Source organism: Microtus oregoni, unplaced genomic scaffold, assembly GCF_018167655.1.
Source record: "Microtus oregoni isolate MIOR12 unplaced genomic scaffold, Mior012 000012F_ref0000307, whole genome shotgun sequence".
In the NCBI taxonomy this organism is placed as follows: domain Eukaryota; kingdom Metazoa; phylum Chordata; class Mammalia; order Rodentia; family Cricetidae; genus Microtus; species Microtus oregoni.
In genome coordinates, this window is record NW_024543071.1 from 1,893,138 (window position 1) to 1,912,890 (window position 19,753).

Consider the following 19,753-nt stretch of genomic DNA (forward strand, 5'->3'; position numbering starts at 1 on the left):
GCCAGGCCCCGTCCGCCCGGCTCCGGACTCCTCCGGGTCACCCCTCCGTCATCTCCCGCGCCCCCGGGAGGACGGACGCGCGGCGGACTGCGGGCGTGGGGGGCGCGGCGCTCGCTGGAAGCGCGCCGAGAGGCCGGAGACTGGCCCGCGTCCGCGAGTGCCCGGAGGCCCGCCGGCGGGAGCGCGCCCGCTCTGACGTCACGCGCCGCTCGCCCAATGAGCGCCGTTCCTGCGGGGAGGGCGCCGTTCCCGCCCTCGCCCGCCGCCGCCGGTCGCCGGCGCTCTGGCCGCCCCCGGGGGGGGGGGGGGGGGGGAGCGTCTGTGGAGGCGCGGGGCCGCGGCGGGCTAGGGCGCTGCACGGGAGCGGCGCCGGGCTGCGGACGACGCTCGGGACGGGCCCAAGGAGCCGCTCCTCCCCGACCGATGTCCGCAAGATGGAGGCGGCGGGGGCGACGGCGTGAGGAGGGCGGCGCGGAGAGCGCGGGAGCAGGCCGGCGGGCGGCGGGGGCGGCGGGATGGGGCTGCTGCTCATGATCCTGGCGTCGGCCGTGCTGGGCTCGTTCCTCACGCTGCTCGCACAGTTCCTGCTGCTCTACCGCAGACGGCCCGAGCCGCGGGCGGACGAGGCGGCCCGCGCGGGCGACGGCTTCCGCTATCTCAAGCCGGTGCCGGGCCTGCCCCTTAGGGAGTACCTCTATGGCGGCGGCTCGGAGGAGCCCGCGGCCGGGTCGTCCGAGGCCACCCCGACCCCCGACAGCCCGGCCCCACCGACGCGGGAGACCTGCTACTTCCTCAACGCCACCATCCTGTTCCTGTTCCGGGAGCTGCGGGACACGGCGCTCGCCCGCCGCTGGGTCACCAAGAAGATCAAGGTGGAGTTCGAGGAGCTGCTGCAGACCAAGACGGCCGGCCGCCTGCTGGAGGGGCTGAGTCTGCGCGACGTGTTCCTGGGCGACACGGTGCCCTTCATCAAGACCATCCGCCTGGTGCGGCCCGTGGTGGCCTCGGGCACCAGCGAGCCCGACGGCCCCGACGGGGACGCGCTGCCCGCCACCTGCCCCGAGGAGCTGGCCTTCGAGGCGGAGGTGGAGTACGACGGCGGGTTCCACCTGGCCATCGACGTGGACCTAGTGTTCGGCAAGTCCGCCTACTTGTTCGTCAAGCTGTCGCGGGTGGTGGGCCGGCTGCGTTTCGTCCTCACCCGCGTGCCCTTCACCCACTGGTTCTTCTCCTTCGTGGAGGACCCGCTGATTGACTTTGAGGTGCGCTCCCAGTTCGAGGGCCGGCCCATGCCCCAGCTCACCTCCATTATCGTCAACCAGCTCAAGAAGATCATCAAGCGCAAGCACACCCTGCCCAGTTACAAGATCAGGTGAGGGACGGGCGGGCGGTCAGGGCAGCTATAGCTGCCCGGGGGCGGTGGCCGGAGAAGGGCAAGGCCCAGCGCAGCCCTGGTCTGCAGTGCGCTTCCTTCCTGGACAGGGGCCCCTAGGGAAGGACCAGCGTGTAGTGGACGTTTCCCGTGCTGCCCAAGGCAGCGGTGGGAGCGGGTAGCTCTACCCTGGCGGCTCAGTGCCTCCTTTCCTCTTGGGCCCCCCGGGGATTGTTGGGACACACTTGTCTGTGGTTGCTGCATCCTGGGAGCGGCTGCTGTGTGGCTGTCTTTTGCAGCATCTCCTGGACCACGTGGAGTTGTTGTTCCTGCACACACTGCAGGCCTGAAGGGTGTGCTCACAGCGCAGGTCTGGTCTGTGTGCACAGGCTTTAGTGTCTTCACAGCTCTCGGGGCAAAGGCAGGGGTTGTTGCAGAAGGAGGTGACTTAAGAGTTGAGTTCTGTGCCTGGCGGTTTTCTCTATAGATTTGGAGTATCTGTCATCTGCCCTTGGGAAGTAGGTTCTGCACCACAGACAGACCCAGATTCCACTTCTCAGGTGTCTATTCCCTGCCGCTGGTCCTCACCCAAGTCATCTTGAGGGTCGTACTTTGACGATAGTCATTTTGAGTTGTTTAAAGTCCCTCTGTGTGTGGTGACCTGATTTTATGTGATACATTGTTTTGAGGTTTTTTTTTACTGACATGGAAGTGGAAGGGAAATGAAAATTTGGAGGATCAGAGGCTTCATATGTGGGTCTTGGAAGGCTTGTTTGAGTAGAAAGGCTCATGTTTCTTTTTAAGAAACCAACTTTTAAACTTTTCTATCCGTTAATGTGTTCACTGAGTTGAACGTTTAGATTTTGGTCTGCCCTGTGAAGTTACCTCGTGTGTTCTTACATGACTACTGTCCTTTAGTGGAGAGTAAATGCCCCTTGACGTGAGAGCTCTACCACAGACAGTCTCGAGCCACGTAATCCCGAAATAGTGCAGATTTAGAATGAATTTTTGATTTGTGAAGCTTCGACTTTACTGGTTATGGTTTGTTAAACTAATAGAATGAACGCTGTTGGGCGGCGAGAGAGCTGCTGTATGGGGCACATGTTCTAGGGCATTTGCAGGGGTGGTGCCCTGGTCATGGACAGTGCAGGATGGCCAGTTCTTTAAAGCAGAGACAGTTTACGAAACCTACTTTTACGCGGTTACATTATGAGTTGTAGTTTTTAAGCAGTGATGTGTTTATAGTAGTGTGTTGCTAAGAAAGTCATAAACAAAAGTTACAAGTTCTGATAATTCATTGGTCGACCAGAAGCTACTACGGAGTGCATTGCTCATAAGAAAGTTTTGGACATTTACTATGTCCTTCTTACCATTCTCAGTGCTTGCGATTTAGTACTGATCAGAAATAAAGACTGCCACCACCTTCATAAAGTTTAGAGTTTAGTGAGAATTGCATTGTCCGCTCAATAACATTTACACCAGGGTGGAGTTGGTGGAGGGTTGAAATGACTAGGGAGCTGCTTTTAGATTAGAATGGAAATGCGAGGGGGAAGTGAGCACACTTCCACGTCTCCAGACGCGTGCTACACTGCTGATGTGGTGGGGCTGACCATCTAAAAGGGTGAATTACAACCCGTCTAGACATGCCATTCTTACAAAGAGGACGTAACTAGTATTCATCCTGATTTATTGAAGAGAAGAAGCGCGCAGTAGTTGGACAACTTGCTCTACTCGGGTCAGCTGTCAGGTGAAGCTCAGCTTGGATAAAGTGAGGCTATCTTGTTAATTCTTTGTAATCTAAAGGAATTTATTTCAACTTCATTTACTCTTTACATTTCTTGGACTGGGAATGAGCCCCAATAAATGCTTATCAGTTTAAATTTTTGCTCTCTGCTTACAAAAACTTGTACATCATTCTGATTAAATGAAGAGAAATACGCAAAAAGTTTCCTTTGTTTTACGAATTAAAAATGACATTTTACACAGCCCAAACCTTTAACCCTAAATCCAGAACTAAGTCCCATAAGTGCATCAGAATCACTCCATTTAATTATCTTGATTATATGTAATGCCAAAAATATATAATGGCTCTCAAAGCAGAACAAATTAGCAAATGGCGAGGTTGTCTTCTTTGGGCACGCAGAGTGTTGATCTTGATGACTGTTAATGGTTCTAGGGGTGGCAGCTGGAACCTGGAGTCTGCTGGGAAAGGGTTCAGATAATGTGCCTCAGCTTCAGTAGTTCCACATACCCCCTTTCTTGTTCTTAAATGATTTTTCCCTCAAAGTATGGTATCAGAACAGTAGGTTAGATATTTTTCTCAATTAATCCTGAACTGAGAGTAAAATGTAGCTATGAAACTTCCAACCTGACTTAAACTGGAAGTTTTGAGAGGGTCTTTTAAAGTTACATTGTAAGGCTGAGTCTTCAGGTGTTGCTCTACACAGCATTTCTGTTTTAATCCCCCAGATTGTGTTTATCCGTTTGAACATCTAATCTTCTTAGTAAGAGCTAAAAGAGTAAAGTATTTTGAGTCTGGTTCTTTGATGCTTTAATTATTATATAACAAGTGTCTTGTTGATGAACATAGCTGTTCTTTCTAAACCTTTTTTTTTTTTTTATTTTCTTTTTCCATGTTGCTGAAATGAAGTAGCCCGTCAGTTACAACTGCCAGGTCCCAGTGTTTGACCTGGAAATAATCAAGCTTCCCTAAGAACTCAGATGCTTAAATTTTACCCAACGAATGCAGTCAGTTTATAAAACATTAGGATTTTTTAAAAAATGAATTGTAATATGCTGAAATTTGTTCTCTATTGCATTAAAGTTAGGAGTTGTTTCTTAATTCATCCCCCTGATTTTAATTTTTTTTCTTAAAACACGTACTTTAAAATAGTGCATAAAGTAGAAATCTTTAAAACTTTTAACTTCTAATTTCATCTTATCATTGGTGCTTTCTGGTACATGGAGAGTCTGTCTTCCCTCTGAAGTCAGGGTTACGGTCCAGGGTGGCAGGGCAGGGATATCTGCGGCTTGGAAGTCACATATTTTAGATTCTTACTAATGCTTTAATGCAGTTCTTCATGTAGTGGGGACCCCCGCCCATTAAAACTGTTTTTATTGCTGCTTCATAACTGTAATTTTGGCACTGTTGTGAATGGTGATGTGAGTATCTGTTTGCCAATGATTTTAGGCAACCCTAGTAAAAAGGTTGTTTGATTCCTCAAAGGGGTCTTGACCCACAGGTTGAGTGTTGGCAGAGGTTTTCTGTCCTTCCCGGTCCTGCAGCATTTATAAACAAATATCTTAGCAGCTGTTGCTTCTTCCTCAGCATTCAAACAATTCAAAGAGAGCATAATAGCACACAGTATCCAGACTCTCTGTGTATTTTTCATCTTTACGTGGCTTTACTTTAACCTCTATTTATTTTTATTTTTTGGCTTTTTGAAACAGGCTTTCTCTGTTTATCTTTGGCTGTCCCGGAATTCACTTGGTAGACCAGGTTGTCCTTGAACTCACAGAGGTCCAGTGTTGGGATTAAAGGTCTGTGCCACCACACCCAAACCAACTACTTTCTCTCTTATTTTAAGGACTTTATCCTTTTCCTTTGTCTTCCAAGCCTACATATATTTTTAAACACACTTTGAACCATTTATAGGTTTTCTTTGCCTTTGAATCTATCTTTACTGTATATCTTTTTCTGACTACACAAGTCTTTAATTTGCTAAGCAATAAGGCTAGGATTAAAGCCAGGTTTTTGATGGCTGAATCCAGTCCATTCCGTAGCTTTCTGAGATTCCAGCCTCACGGTGGAGGTACCACCCGGAGCTGTGTTTATTGCCACAACTTTACTGCGTTTAAAGGTCCCTGCCACCACCAAAAAGGATGCGGTCAGCTTTCCATCAACACCATTTAAGTGTTTCGTGGCAGGACTTCTTAAAAAAGCTGCAAGGTTTTGCATCTAAAGCTGAGTCAAGAAGCCTCTCTTGAGAGTGCTTGCCTCTAGCAGGCAGAGCAAACCAGAGAAATTGCTGCTACCAAGAAGCGATGCTTAACTCTGTTCCAAGCTCTCTCAGGTTTTCTGTGGATGTACTTGTCCACACCTTGGGCACCATCCTGTTGACCAAGATTTCTGTTGACAGTTGAGAACTACTGTTTTAGCGTGTTCTTTGCTTGTAACCAAAACTAGTTGCTTAAGGGAAGGATAAATTCAGTTTGTAGGCATTGTTTATCTGGCCTGTACTAGTTTCCTAATGTTAAAGGTAGGAGGTTTTTTTGTTTTGTTTTGTTTTTGAAGTCAGTTTCTGGCTTCTGATTTTCACGATTTCCATATCTGCACTTCTCATCACAACAGAAGGAAAGGAAATGTAGTAGCTCCAGGGTGAAATTTGTGTGTAAACTGTCCTGTACTTCCTAGTCCCTGCTCACCTGTCCCCTCTGAGCTGGCATCTGCCTGGTTTGGAGTCATGTGCCTGTGAGACCCTTCCTGGAATGCTTGCTGGTGAGACTTGAAGGTGGGCGATGTTTTCACTTTTTCTAAACTTTTTAAAAGAGCTGCCATTGAGCAATTTTATTTTTATTAAAGAGTCTCTATAATGTTGAATTTTAAAAAGTCATTCTGCTGCAAATTAAAAACCTTAAAATATTTCCATTTGATGTGTTGAGTAGTAATAGTAAATAGTAGTGTCTGCCTTTTGTTAGAAACTGTTTTACTTGAGTGGATTTGGTCAATAATTAAACAATTTTCAGCTACAAAAGAAGAAATAGATACTTAATTGGTATTATATTTTAATTTATTGTATATGGAACACATGGGGAAATCATTTGTAGGTATAAAATATCTTTTGGAATCTAAATGTTGTAACTGATTATTTCATCCTATTTTTTTTATTCCTGTAAACATTCTGAAATATATTTGTAGAAAATTTTCACATATCCTCAGTGACTGGAAAGCAAAGAAGACCACTATTTTATCTCCGCTAATGTTGAGGGATAGGGCAGTAAAATCTTTGTATTAATGTAGACACCATTGATTTCCAAGAACTAAATTAGGCTTGGTCTGTAAAACCTCCTACTTTAAAATGTAGTTTGCACATAATTTATTTTTTTGTTTTTTGAGATGAAGCTTTTATTCTTAATGTCAATTGCATTTATTTTTTTCCCCTGATTATCTGAGGTAGAGATGACTTTAAGTAATCCATGCTCTCTTAAAAACTTCCAGAGTAAATTCTCAGAAAACTGACAAAAACTGTTTGGGAGGAGTACTGTACTTACTCTTTCAATAATTTTCTCTATGTGTGTAGATAACTTTAAAAGATTATGTTTTCTTTAAGGTGGCTACTAATAAGTGGTTATAATTGCTAACTTTCTTTACTAATATTACTAGGAAACTTACCTTTGCTACTTCAAGATAACTAGCAACAATGTCATTAGTGCGTTATTGTAGCTATCCTGAAGTAATGATGTATTTTAATAGCTAATTTTCATCGGCTGTACTTTTTATTCTTGTATTATGGCTCAGAGGAAATATGTTCTCATATCTTTTGTAAATGGAATTTCAAAATCATTTTTCCAGAGATGAATCATGAAGTCATTTTAAAAAGTCATTTATTTTTCAGTAATAGCTAATCATATACTGCATATTCCTAGTTCTTTGTTGGGTGTTCAGGTGATAAAAATAGTTATAAGGTATTCTTGTTCTCATGCTTGTTTTTGTAGGGCAAACAAATAATCAAGTTTTATAATAGCAACATTTGGATCTATCAGAGACCTTTAGTTTGTAACAGGAAGAGATCAATATCTCTGCTTAAGCAATCAGATGATTACTTGTTATATATAGTATAGTATGTCTAGGGAAAAGCTTTATATAGAGAGTTCAATACTATTCAGTTTCATAGATCCACTGGAGTTTTAGAGTGTTGTCACCATGGATCAGAGAGTTCTATTGTGCAAGATATTAACCTACAAAAAGTAAAGTTCTCTGGTTTAATGATAGTTTTATTTCAGGAACATTGGATTTCCTGAAGATGCTATTGTTGTGGAAATGTATTGATGAATCTGCTTGAGAAATTTGAGGGTAAAAGTATGTATGAGGAGGAAGTTAGGCTATAATCAATAATTTGTGTATTGTATCCCAGCGCCACAGTTTATTCCTGAAGTAAAGCATATCATATTAGAAGAGTGGCCTAATCAAACATTGAATACTGGATGTATAAGTATTACTAACAGTTGATTAGATGAGCTGGGCAGTAAAACACATTTCTTATATGTGTCTGCCTGTTATCCTAGGCAGTCCACAAATGAGGCAGATAGGCATCTTCTTTTGACAGGTGCAGAAACTCAGGCTTAGAAGGCATCAGTAATTTTTGCAGAATCCTAAATAAATAAATAGTAAAATTCCAGGAATCCCAAAGTCCCATGCTCTATTTCTGTAGCAGTAAAACAGTCATTACTCTAAGTTCAGAGTGCTCTGCCGGCTAGATTCTTTTAGGCCTGCCTGTAAGTTCCACCTTTTTGAGTGTGTTTTTAAATTTTAAAAGAAGATGAGGAAACTATACCTGAAATGACGTGACCTTCAGGAGAGCTGCTCTCTTTACCCTCAAAAAATAAAGGCAAAACTAACATGCTTTTCTTCAGAACTGCTTCTTTATCTTTTTAAGGGTCTTTGGGGTTTTGTTTTATGAAAAGCTAATGGAGATTGTGGATAATTTCTGCAGAAGAATACAAAAACCAATTTTCACCTATTTCATGAAGTTAGCTCATTCCCTTGAAGCGTGTGTAGGGTTCTTAGACTTTGAGTGATAAGTTAACACTGACAGGAGACAGTTTTGTTGCTGTAAGTTAAACTAAAACTGATAAGATAGCATAGAAAACACTTCATAGTCTAGCTTACCTTCTTAGGATGTGCTTAAGATTGTGTGGCTTAGATACTTCTGAACAAAGTTCTAAATTACTCAGTGTTCTTCCTCTCCCTCTTCATCTCTCTTTCTGCTCTTTCTTTCTGTCTTTTCTTTTCCCATCAGTGAAATTTTCCTATAGCTTGCTGAGGCGTCAAATTCAAGTTTCTACCCATCAACACAAATAATGATACCATTAACTTCCTTCCACCCATCTCATTGGGTAAATGCTGAATTTTTTGACAGTATTTTGCTGGTCTTTTACAGATATTCAAATAGTGTTGAGTAATTAAAAAAATACTTGTAGTTAAATAACATTTTGGAGTATAGTTAAATGATCAAACACACAGACACCCAGTTATTTTGTACAGAGCAGATGTCTCTCAACTCTTCCTCTTTCTTCCTCTATACACCTGTTCTCTCCTCCTTCCATTCTTCTTCTTCATAATGAAGTGCAGTATTCATGTGACCCTGCAACTGCATCTGTAAGGAACATGGGTTTCCTTTCCAACAGTATGTATGGATCCAACTCATTTACTCTGCTCTCTCTCTCTCTTTTTAACTTAAACAGTCTGTAATGAAAGTTGTGCGTGAGATTCTTCTCCTGCATCTTCTTGATGGTTTCTTCCTTGTATTTGACCTCCTTTCCTACTCACCAAGTCTTGTCTTCCCTTTCCTTTTCGCAGTCTTTGTTCAGCTTAGCCTGGTGATAACCACCTTGCTGGGGTGGATGCCACGTGGATAATTGTGCCACTAAATGCCTTCTCTTACTGTACTTGTTCAATGTAGATGGTATATTTCTTCTTGTCCACCTACCTGGACCACTTTGCCAATCTGCTGGCCTTTGTAGTGTCTTCAGACAACCCAAACTTCATCATCCTAACAGATTAAACGTTATACTCTGTCTCAACCTTTTGGAAAGAGGGAAGACATGATCTTCCCCTGAGTGTGAGAAAGGTGCTGTTTATTTTGGCAGCTATGGATCCAGTGATGACCACAAAAAGGAAGAGAACTTAATCTTCTCTCTTGATCATTCTCTTTCTTTGGATTTCTTTCTTTTTTTTTTTTTTTTTTTTTGAGCCTGTCCTGGAACTAGCTCTTGTAGACCAGGCTGGTCTCGAACTCACAGAGATCCGCCTGCCTCTGCCTCCCGAGTGCTGGGATTAAAGGCGTGTGCCACCACCGCCCGGCTTTCTTTGGATTTCTTAAATAGAATATTTGGAGTGTGCTTAACACCCCCCTTTTTTAGGTGTGGATATACACATGGACTTGTATTTGTATATGCATGCATGTAGATTCATATGACTGAGCACATGCAGTCCAGAGTTTGGTGTTGGGTTTTTTCTAACTCAGTCATTCTCCACATTATTTTCTGAGACAGGCTCGCCTACTGAACTTGTAGCTTACAGATTTGCTAGACTGGCTGGCCAGCTAGCCATAGGGGTCGTGCTGTCTCTGTCTCCTAGCCTAGGATCTAGCCTAGTCCCTGGTCTTTAGTGTGTGGGCTCTAGGAAATTGAGCTCTTTTCCCCATGCTTGCAGGAACACTTTACTGACTGAGTAATATCTCCAGTCCTAACTTGGTTTTTTACCTTAATGGTTAAAGATTATTGTTGATTGATGGTTTATAAACAATAAACTGATATCAATCCAGTACAAGGACTTTGAAGTCTATCCTAGCCCCATATTGGATACAGGCCCCTCCTTAACACACAAAATGAAAAACCAAGTACAAAAGTGATTTTGCAGCCTTCTCTAACTTTCAAAAAGCCTTGGCTTTTAATTTTACTTTCCTAGAAAAGTCAATATTTGATGGAGGAAGGTCATTGGTTAATTAAATAAAGAAACTGCTTGCCCTGATAGGTTAGAACATAGGTGAGTGGAGTAAACAGAACAGAATGCTGGGAGGAAGAGGAAGTGAGCTCAGAAACACCATGCTCCCCTCTCCCGGGCAGACATGATCAAGCTCCAGCCCAGGATGGACGTAGGCTAGAATCTTCCCGGTAAGCGCACCTCGGTGCTACACACTTTAGTAGAAATGGGCGCCACTCTGTTGTTGGAGCTGCGGGTTGCATTCTGCCACCCAGCTCCTGCCACTGGCTAGCTTTACCCGAAATAACAACACACAAATTGTATTCTTTTAAACACTGCTTGGCCCATTATATCTAGCCTTCTCGGCTAACACTTGCACCTGGACTAGCCCATTTCTAATAAAGTGTGTAGCACTGAGGTGCGCTTACTGGGAAGATTCTAGCCTACATCCATCCTGGGCCAGAGCTTGATCGCGGAGCTTGATCGCGTCTGCCCGGGAGAGGGGAGCATGGCGTCTCTGAGCTCACTTCCTCTTCCTCCCAGCATTCTGTTCTGTTTACTCCACCCACCTATGTTCTAACCTATCAGGGCAAGTAGTTTCCTTATTTAATTAACCAATGACCTTCCTCCATCAAATATTGATTAATTGTAGATTATTTTCCCTGAACTGATAATAGAATAACAAAATGTATTTTGGCTAATCTAGTGAGTAATTGCCAAGTTTTGTGAAATCAGCAGAATGTTTTAGAACACATTTCTCTTTATTCTGTAGTCAGCACATTGGGCATCATGAATTCTTCGTGTATTGTAGGAAGAATGAAGCTGATTTTATGGTGAGTGGGATACTGAAATAGCTGGGCTCTGATTTCCTTAACTCAAGTAAAAGAACAAGAAACTTCTCTCCAGCATAATTAGTTCCTGTTGTTGACTACTTAAAAATACTGTGGTGACTGTAATAAAAATAAACGAGGAAGTTTTATTGTTTTGCATTAAGTACTATCTACTGTTACACTAAGACGCCATGTCCAGAGGCTCACAGTTTTAGAGGGTTAGAATCCATGACCATCATGGCAGGGAACACAGCAGAAATGACATTCAAGCAGTAGCTGAGAGCTCACATCTTGTGACCTCATCACAAGAACCAGGAACACACACTCCAACAAGGTCACATCTCCTGATCTGTCCCAAACAGTTCTACCAACTGAAAACCAGGAATTCTAAATATGAACCTATGGTGGCCATTCTCATTCAAAGCACCACAAGTACTTAATGTATTTACTTGGGTCATCGCTAAGATATGTACCAGGTAAACAGGCAATTGTGACTTAGGAATGATGTTGCTCCTAGGATCAACTCTATAGACACCTCTACAACCTATAATATGTAACCACAGCTTTTACTGGAAAGCCTTTTGTAGCATTAGTAACTCCATGACACATGTTTGTAATCCTAGCACTTGGGAAATGGAGGAAGAAATCATCCTTGGCTACATAGTGAGCCTAGGCTACATGAGACTCTGCCTCACAAAACAGGCAAATCAAGGTCTTAGGTAACAGTAATGAGTTAATCATTTCTGTTTGGGAGCTGAAAATGAGAGGGGGTTGGGAGGAGAGATTGCAGTATTAAGGACTGGGAGTCTATATCTTGTTAATGAACTTGTATTCTTATTAGACAACTGTTGCATGCACATTTAAGTATCTACAAAACATGGGTCTGGTGTTTGTGTTGTATGCAATGTTTTGTCTGATTCAAAACATGTGTTTTTTAAAGTCTATCTCTTTGTATGATCTGTGTCTCTCTCCCTCTCCTCCTCCCCTGCCCCTGTGCCTGTGTGCACATGGAGGTCAGAGGACAGCATCCAGACTATTTTCACCTTCCACTTTGTTTTGAGATAGTCTTGTTTGCCAAGCTAGCTGGCCTGCAAGCTTCCAGGGATTCTCTTGTCTGCACCTCCCATGTGGGAACACTGGGGTTATAGACAGATGCTACTGCATTCAGCTTTACATGAGTGCTGGGGTTCCAAACTTTGGACTTTAGCCTTGCCCGGCAAGTGTTTATTCACAGCCATTGTAACTGCCTGATGAAATGATTACCTAATTTGTTCTAGTATAATAAAACCTTGGGCCGGGCGATGGTGGCGCACGCCTTTAATCCCAGCACTCGGGAGGCAGAGGCAGGTGGATCTCTGTGAGTTCGAGACCAGCCTGGTCTACAAGAGCTAGTTCCAGGACAGGCTCCAAAACCACAGAGAAACCCTGTCTCGAAAAACCAAAAAAAAAAAAAAAAAAAAAAAAAAAAAAAAAAAAATAAAACCTTGGGAGTCAGAAATTGAGATAAAGACATGAAAAAATCCAAGGAAAGTAGAGTGATTGAATGACCCTCTCTTGATAACCCTCTCTTCATGTTCTCTGGAAACTGCATCCCGGAAATTCCCCTGAACTACTTCGGAGTCTTTCTGTCCTCTAGCCACCCTTGCAAAGTCCTCCAAGAACTTTATGGCTAATCCCAGTACAAAGCTATATATAATGAAAACAATTACTAAGTAAGAAATACATTTACAGTGTCCAGTTCATTAGTATTTGGCAAATTTAGAGAAAATATTCCATTATCTATGCTCTTTTGATGAGTTCAAAGTTTTGTACCTAATTTGCTTTCTTTCATGACTAAGGGAAACTGTAACTGTAACTATCTAGTCTTCAACTCCATCAGAGATCAGAGAAAGATATACTAATATATGAGTAAACAGGAAGTGCAGAACAAGCAACTTCCAAAACCATGAAACAACAGAGCATCTGGCTGCCTTGACAGTCACCCAAGGTTCCTCTGTAATGTTGGGGCATCTATCTTCAGCCTACAGGTCCAGAATATCTGACAAACTTTTCTGTGAAGCAGGAATTTTTGAAGAGCTATCCTACCCTGTCTTGGCAAAGCTCAGCAGAAGCTTTCTGTTATGTACTGCTTGTCTGCTTTGGACGGCCTACTGGCAGCAGTTGAGGCAAAGACAGTTTCTTGCCCGAACCTTTTGCCACAAAGAAAGCAATCTCCATATGGAGGTTCTTCGATGCTCATCGTCCTGTGATGAAGTAGATGCCAGGAACTGTCTCACTGTCATGAAAAGCCCTATTATTAAAACATTTAAATGCTATATTTTGTTATCTCTGAAGTGTTTGAAGACCATCTGTCTATCTAAAATATATGTTTGACCTTGAAAACATACTTTACATGACTACAAGTTTGATTGTTACAGATGACTAACTATTAACCTCTATTTCTTTATTATACTAAAGATCTTTCAAGGACTAAAACTTTACATTTTAAAATGAGCTACATAGGTACAATACCTTAAACAAGAAATACAAGCAGTACAGCTTAGCAAAAATAACCTTAAATTTGTATCAATGTACAAAATTCCATAGCAATATAAAATATTTGAGACAAGTGGTTGTTCAAAAGTAAACTCAACAATCTACCCTTTTATCCCATCATTTCTATATTATATCCCCCCTTCTACTTTTTAGAAAAAGATCCTTGAATCTAATTTTCTCTGTTCCTTTTTTTTTTGACCTTGACTACTAACAACTTGTAACCAACCACCTGCCTAAAAGATGACAAACATGCATAACCCACCAAATGACCAAAAACTATCCACCCACCTCTAGAGAATATGGATGTCATGTTCACTAGACTGCTTCCTGTTGTCTGGGGGCACTGGCATCTTTAGGGGACCCTGGAAAAATTGGGATAATGGTCAAGTCCTGGGAGAGCTAGTTGTGTCTAGTCTTGGTGTGATAGGAAAATGTAAGGCTTATCTGAAGTTTTGACTGGAATAGTCTGTGAGGCTGGGCCATCTCAGCCAACAGTCTTGAAATTGTTCTGAATACAGAACTTTGGGAAACTGCAGCAAAGGCATCTGAGAGGTTGGATCACCTGGACTACTTGTTTTCATTGGTGTCTGGTTCCCTTGATCTGAAAACACACAGACTTTTAAAGGTAACATACATGTTTGCACTAACACAAGTATGGAATATGTGGTGTACACAGTCAGTTAAAGATGGTTTTTTTGTTCTGTGTTTGAGCAGGTGAAACGCATCTGCCAACTTTTTAAGTCTGTTTGGACTGCATAACTAAGCTGTAATATAAATTTCTACCCATGCCATATGAAAGGATAAGTCACGAGGACTCTGAAGCCAACAAGGTTTATCATGTCTCATCTTGTCTCCAAGCTATTCCCATGCAGGGGGATCAGCTTACACGTCACCTTTCTTGTAGTCTTTCTTGATTTCTCCCCCATGTCTGTAACCAAGATACTCGGAAGGTCTGCCCTGGTCAAATCTGATCTGTTAACCTGGAAGAAATCCACAGCCCTTTGTTTCTTATGGAAACAAAGCTATAACCTCTCCTCCAAGGCAATACATTTTCCATTTTGAACTTCCATTCATAACCCACAACATGTCTATAGTATATAGGTTGGTTTAATTCAGCAGTCCCTTCCACAAGCCCATGTCTCTCAGCAGCTGTTGTCTGTTTATTAGCATTCAAAATCTTGAAAATTAACAAAGCACCATATTAGGTCCAAATTCCCTGTGTTCTATTTCCCATCCTTAATGTGGCTTATTCTTTTTTTTTATTACTTTACTTCTCTCCTTAAAGACTTTATTATTTTTTATAATATGACTATGCTCTTTTTCTTCTTCTTTTTCCCTTCAAGCCTACCTTTTCTGTTCACATGAGCAAAATCTGTACAGCTTACCTCATGGCATGCTGGTGGCTCAAGCCTGGAGGCAGTGGCCAGGGAATGATGTCTGTGTACCATGCTTCATGAGAGACTGCGGGGCTAGGAAGCTGCATTTGGTTCCATTTTTGTGTGTTTGGAGTCTTTTTTTTTTTTTTACACTTTCTCAGGTCTTATGCGGATATATGTGGCCCCACATTGGACGCCATTTATAGCTGCCTGATGAAATGATTACCTAATTTGTTCAAGTATAATAAAACCTTGGGAGTCAGAAATTGAGATAAAGACAAGAAAAATCCAAGGAAAGCAGAGCAATTGGCTGACCCTCTCCTGTTTACCCCTTCCCTTGTTCTCTGGAACTTACACCCCCAGAAATTCCCCTGAACTCATTTTGATGCCCTCTTCTGGCCTCTGTGGGCATCAGGCATGCACATGAAGCATAGACATACATGCATACAAAATACCCAGATACATACAACTAAAAAATTTTAAAAAGATAAGGTGGAATGTGATGGAAGAAGACACTAACATTGGCCTCTGGCTTCCACAATCATATATACCTGTACACAAACTCTAACACACTCAGAGTTACAGTCTTAACTCTTTTTTCCATCTAGTTGAGGTGCTTTTTTGGCTCTTCTAGACCTTTATGAGGGGGCCCTGCCAAGTCAAAACTGTACCAATAGTGATACAGAAATGTAATTTGCCATTCCCATTTAGTACATTACAGTGGTTTTTTCCAGAAGTCAGATGATAGGACATCATTACCCTGACAGCTAATGGAATGCAAGCTTAATTTCTCATGACAATCTTAATGGATATCATCCCCATAAGCAACAGCTCTTTAGGGTCCTTGATAACTGAAAAACACGTATGAGGACCCTGAGAACAAAGTGTTTGCAAACCACTATTTTAACCTGCTGTTTGTTTACACTATACATAAAGGGGACTGCTGTTCCTGTTTGTTCCTTTGTTACCGTTGACGACGATTCAATATAGACATTATTTTCAACTACTATTTAGTACTGATAGTTCCTGTAGAGGTGCAAGACATAGGAGTGAGTGGATCTGCTGCAGTGTTAGCTGTGCCATTTATTGTGTTATGGCAAACAGAGTACTTGAGTGTCTCATCTTAGTCTTCACATACAGAAAATACTGCTTATTAAGTTCCACATATTGTTATGAGTTGTCAGAATCAAGGATACATGTGAACATACAGTGTGATTTACAGAAGTACTAGGAATGTAACAAACGGTACTTTTTGCATTCTCTTATTCTAAGATATTGCTGGAGTGATGTGGTCCAGAGGAAGAGATTTACCAACTGTTTTGCTTTGTGAAAGCCGAAAATTTTAGACTGTAAATTTTATAGGGGACACATGTATACAGAGCTCCCTGTATGGAGGTCAGAGGATTACCTGCGGGAGTTCTACTGTGTGGGTCCCAGAGATTGAACTTGATTGTCAAGCTTAGCAGCTAGTGGCTTTTCTTGGCAAGTCATCTTACTAACGCTAGATTGATTGATTTATTGCTTTTTTGTGTTAGTGCCCAGGAATGGAACCCAGAGCCTTTCCCATGCTAGATAAGCATTTACCACTGCCCTACGTTCTCAAGACTAGATACATCTTGATTTATGTTTCTGTAGAATTAAGAGTTTGAAAAATAAAACTATTCCTAGGTAGAAAATATAGAGGCAGTTAGTGAGGGAAGGACTTAGGACAATATTTGTTGTTCTTGTTCTTAGTATCATAACTATTTAGGAGTGGTTTTTTTTTCCCCTCCATAGATGTATAGAAATTAAACAATTTCTTAAAGCATAGACTGGTCATCAATAGTACACACCAGGAAAGTCCATGAATAAAGCAATTCTCTGTGGGTTTCCTTAAGACAATTTTAAAATATAAATGTAGTTATAAAATTTAATGGCTAGGAATACTAAAATGGGGAGGCATACTGTTTATTGTTGATTTGTTCTTTTGCAATTGTTAATTGATACTTACATGCAAGGTACTAATTACGGGTGCTGAAATCAGGGTTATCTAAAGTTCAGGGAAGAGAACTAGCCATGATTGTAAAATCTTGAGTACATGGTGAAGTTCTGAAATGCTTCGTTGTGGAGGAGGATGAATTTGCTCCCTGACATGCCTATAAAAGACCAGCCTTAACATGGAAAGTTTGATATCAAGTATTTCTGGAGCTTATCAGTGTGGCACATGCTTTATGAGAAACTTCTAATCTAATTCCTAAAGTACTGGTACAAGATGAGCATCTTACTGTCTCTTACAAATAAAACTCAAAGCCGGGCAGTGGTGGCGCATGCCTTTAATCCCAGCACTTGGGAGGCAGAGGCAGGCGGATCTCTGTGAGTTCGAAACCAGCCTGGTCTACAAGAGCTAGTTCCAGGACAGGCTCCAAAAAACCACAGAGAAACCCTGTCTCGAAAAACCAAAAAACAAACAAACAAACAAAACTCAAAAATTGAACTTGCCTAAAACCTAGTAAATATTAGAGCCAAAGTGAAGAACAAGTAAATAGCACTACTTTAAATTGCCTTGTTAAAAACAAACAGAAAGGTTATGGGGAAATCAGAAAATATAAAAAGGAATTCAAAGAGAAGACAAAGAGGGATTATGATTATTAAAACGGACATGGAATACAGCAGTGGGGAGTGAGGGCTAGCAATGAGTAGAGAACTGTTCTTCATTCAGATGAAACTGATATGAAATCCCAGTGAAAGGTATCTGAGTTGTATCTAAATTTTCTCCTTCTTTTTTGTTCCTTCTTGATTCTTACCACCTACTTCCCAGATCCCTGTCCTAAGAATAGATGAACAATACAGTCCATATTATTTTATTAGCACACTAGTCTTAGCTTTTGCCAATGCCATTAAGAATAAGAATAACATATCGTCCACCTAAAGTGGGGAAGATCATCAGATTGGTAGGTTCAAATGCAGCTTTAATGGCCTTGAATGTGCCTCTGTTTTCAGACTTGGTTGTATCTCTATTCTCTTTAGTTCCTAATTTTTCTCTTTTACATTATAGGATATTTTTTAATTAATTAATTTATTTATTAAAGATTTCTGTCTCCTCCCTGCCACCGCCTCCCATTTCCCTCCCCCTCCCCCAATCAACTCCCCCTCTCTCATCACCCAAAGAGCAGTCAGCGTTCCCTGCCCTGTGGGGAGTCCAAGGACCTCCCACCTCCTTCCAGGTCTAGTAAGGTGAACATCCAAACAGCCTAGGCTCCCACAAAGCCAGTACGTGCAGTAGGATCAAAACCCAGTGCCATTGTTCTTGACTTCTCAGCAGTCCTCATTGTCCGCTATGTTCAGCGAGTCCGGTTTTATTCCATGCTTTTGAAAAAGCATTATAGGATATTTTAAAATTACTTTTATGATACTCTTCTGACTGAATGTTACATATAATACATGCTACGTTTTTAACCAGTTAAAAATTAAAAGGAGGAAATGCTGTTACATTTGTGTTTAAGGGTTAAATAGGTTAATATAGACAGAGCTCCTTGAACTGCCTCCCTTGTAAATGGTGGCTGTATAAGAAGGCTTAGCTGTTGTGATACTAGTTCTGATAAACTAGGTGTGTAGGCCCGTCACTTTACTTTTCAGTGCCTTTGGTTCCCTTGAGAAAATGAGGCAGTTGCCCCAGATGTTTAAACCTTAAACTTCTCTCCTGTTTATTGATTGACAGTGTTCATATTAGTTTTGGTTATCATGTAGTTGAAAAAAGTCACTCTTGAAGAAAATGTGCTTTCTTACATCATGCGCTGAAATCTGGTATATGGGTGTAGAAGGCACCATGTGTCTGTCCTTTATAAACACAGCACAGACTTTTAAAGAGGGTTGACAGGTACTTCAGAGGTGACATAGGTGCTTGAAGAATTCTGTGTTTAGCAGATAGCATTTGTGTGCTACCTTGCAGTTTAGGAAGTGTTAGAATAAAAAAAAAAACTTCATCTTCTCACAGAGAGAGAGTACAGTCTCTCCCCCTTACACACATACACTTTGGAGAGAGAGTACAGTCTCTCCCTCTCACACACATACACTTTGGAACAAGAAATAGGAGATGAAAAACCTCCTTGAAATCATATACTTTGTTACATAATGGAGTCAAGCTGCCATCTCTGTTTGTATTGTTTAAAACTTTGTGTTCTTTTCACAATGCTTTGCTTCCTTGACAAATCTTCAGCTTGCCTTTGCCTGGGTATTTCTAGAGGGAGAATTCTTGCTCTGCATCGAGGGTCTGTGTCCTTTTTAAAACTAACTATAAAAGGGTTTGACTTTTACTGGGCTGAAAACGCCAGTAAATTTGTTCTCCAGGAAAGAATACATAGGCTGACTAAGGTCGAGTAACTCTAGACCTCAGCATATTTTTATGCTGGGTTTGTGGTAAACCCGTCTCTAAAGATCACAGTGTTTGCAAACAGTTTTACTACTGCCATGTGATGGAGATGTCACCAGCTGGCATTCAGGGTGTTTTACAGAACAATCCTGAAAAGACATTTTAGAGTAAAAACATATTTTAGATGTTACAAAAGATTCTGTCATCCATATGAGAAGAAAGGTTAGCTCTTCTGTAGGTTTAAAATATAAATTAAATATTTTAATATATATTTAATATCCTAATGTAACACACATTTAAAAATCAAACTTGTTTCTTGTCCTTAAACATTAATTGAAGATTTAACTCACTGTCTGAAAAGTCTGTAATTGTGACACTTTTGCTCAGAATTTTGACACGATAAATAGCAATAAAATCTGTGTGAGGACCTGAGTTCAGTTCCATAAACCCAGATTAAAATGCTGGGCATGTGGTATGCTTGTAATCCAGTACTGGGAAGGTGGTCCAGGAGGATCCTTGGGGTTTGCTGACCAGCCAGTGAAGCATGACGGGTACGCTTCAGGACTGTGACAGACACTCTCTCGAAGG

At 41.8% G+C, this 19,753-nt stretch overlaps 1 protein-coding gene across 1 annotated transcript in view; it reads left to right on the plus strand.

Moving 5' to 3' along the window:
• The first annotated feature begins 310 nt into the window (after nucleotides 1–310).
• The window catches only part of Pdzd8 (PDZ domain containing 8), a 65,385-nt gene continuing 45,942 nt past the window's right edge, over nucleotides 311–19,753 (plus strand). Inside the window, exon 1 of the mRNA XM_041661543.1 lies at nucleotides 311–1,372. Coding sequence (XP_041517477.1) covers nucleotides 516–1,372 — 857 coding nt within the window. The 5' untranslated portion in view covers nucleotides 311–515. The remainder of the gene's footprint in view (nucleotides 1,373–19,753) is intronic.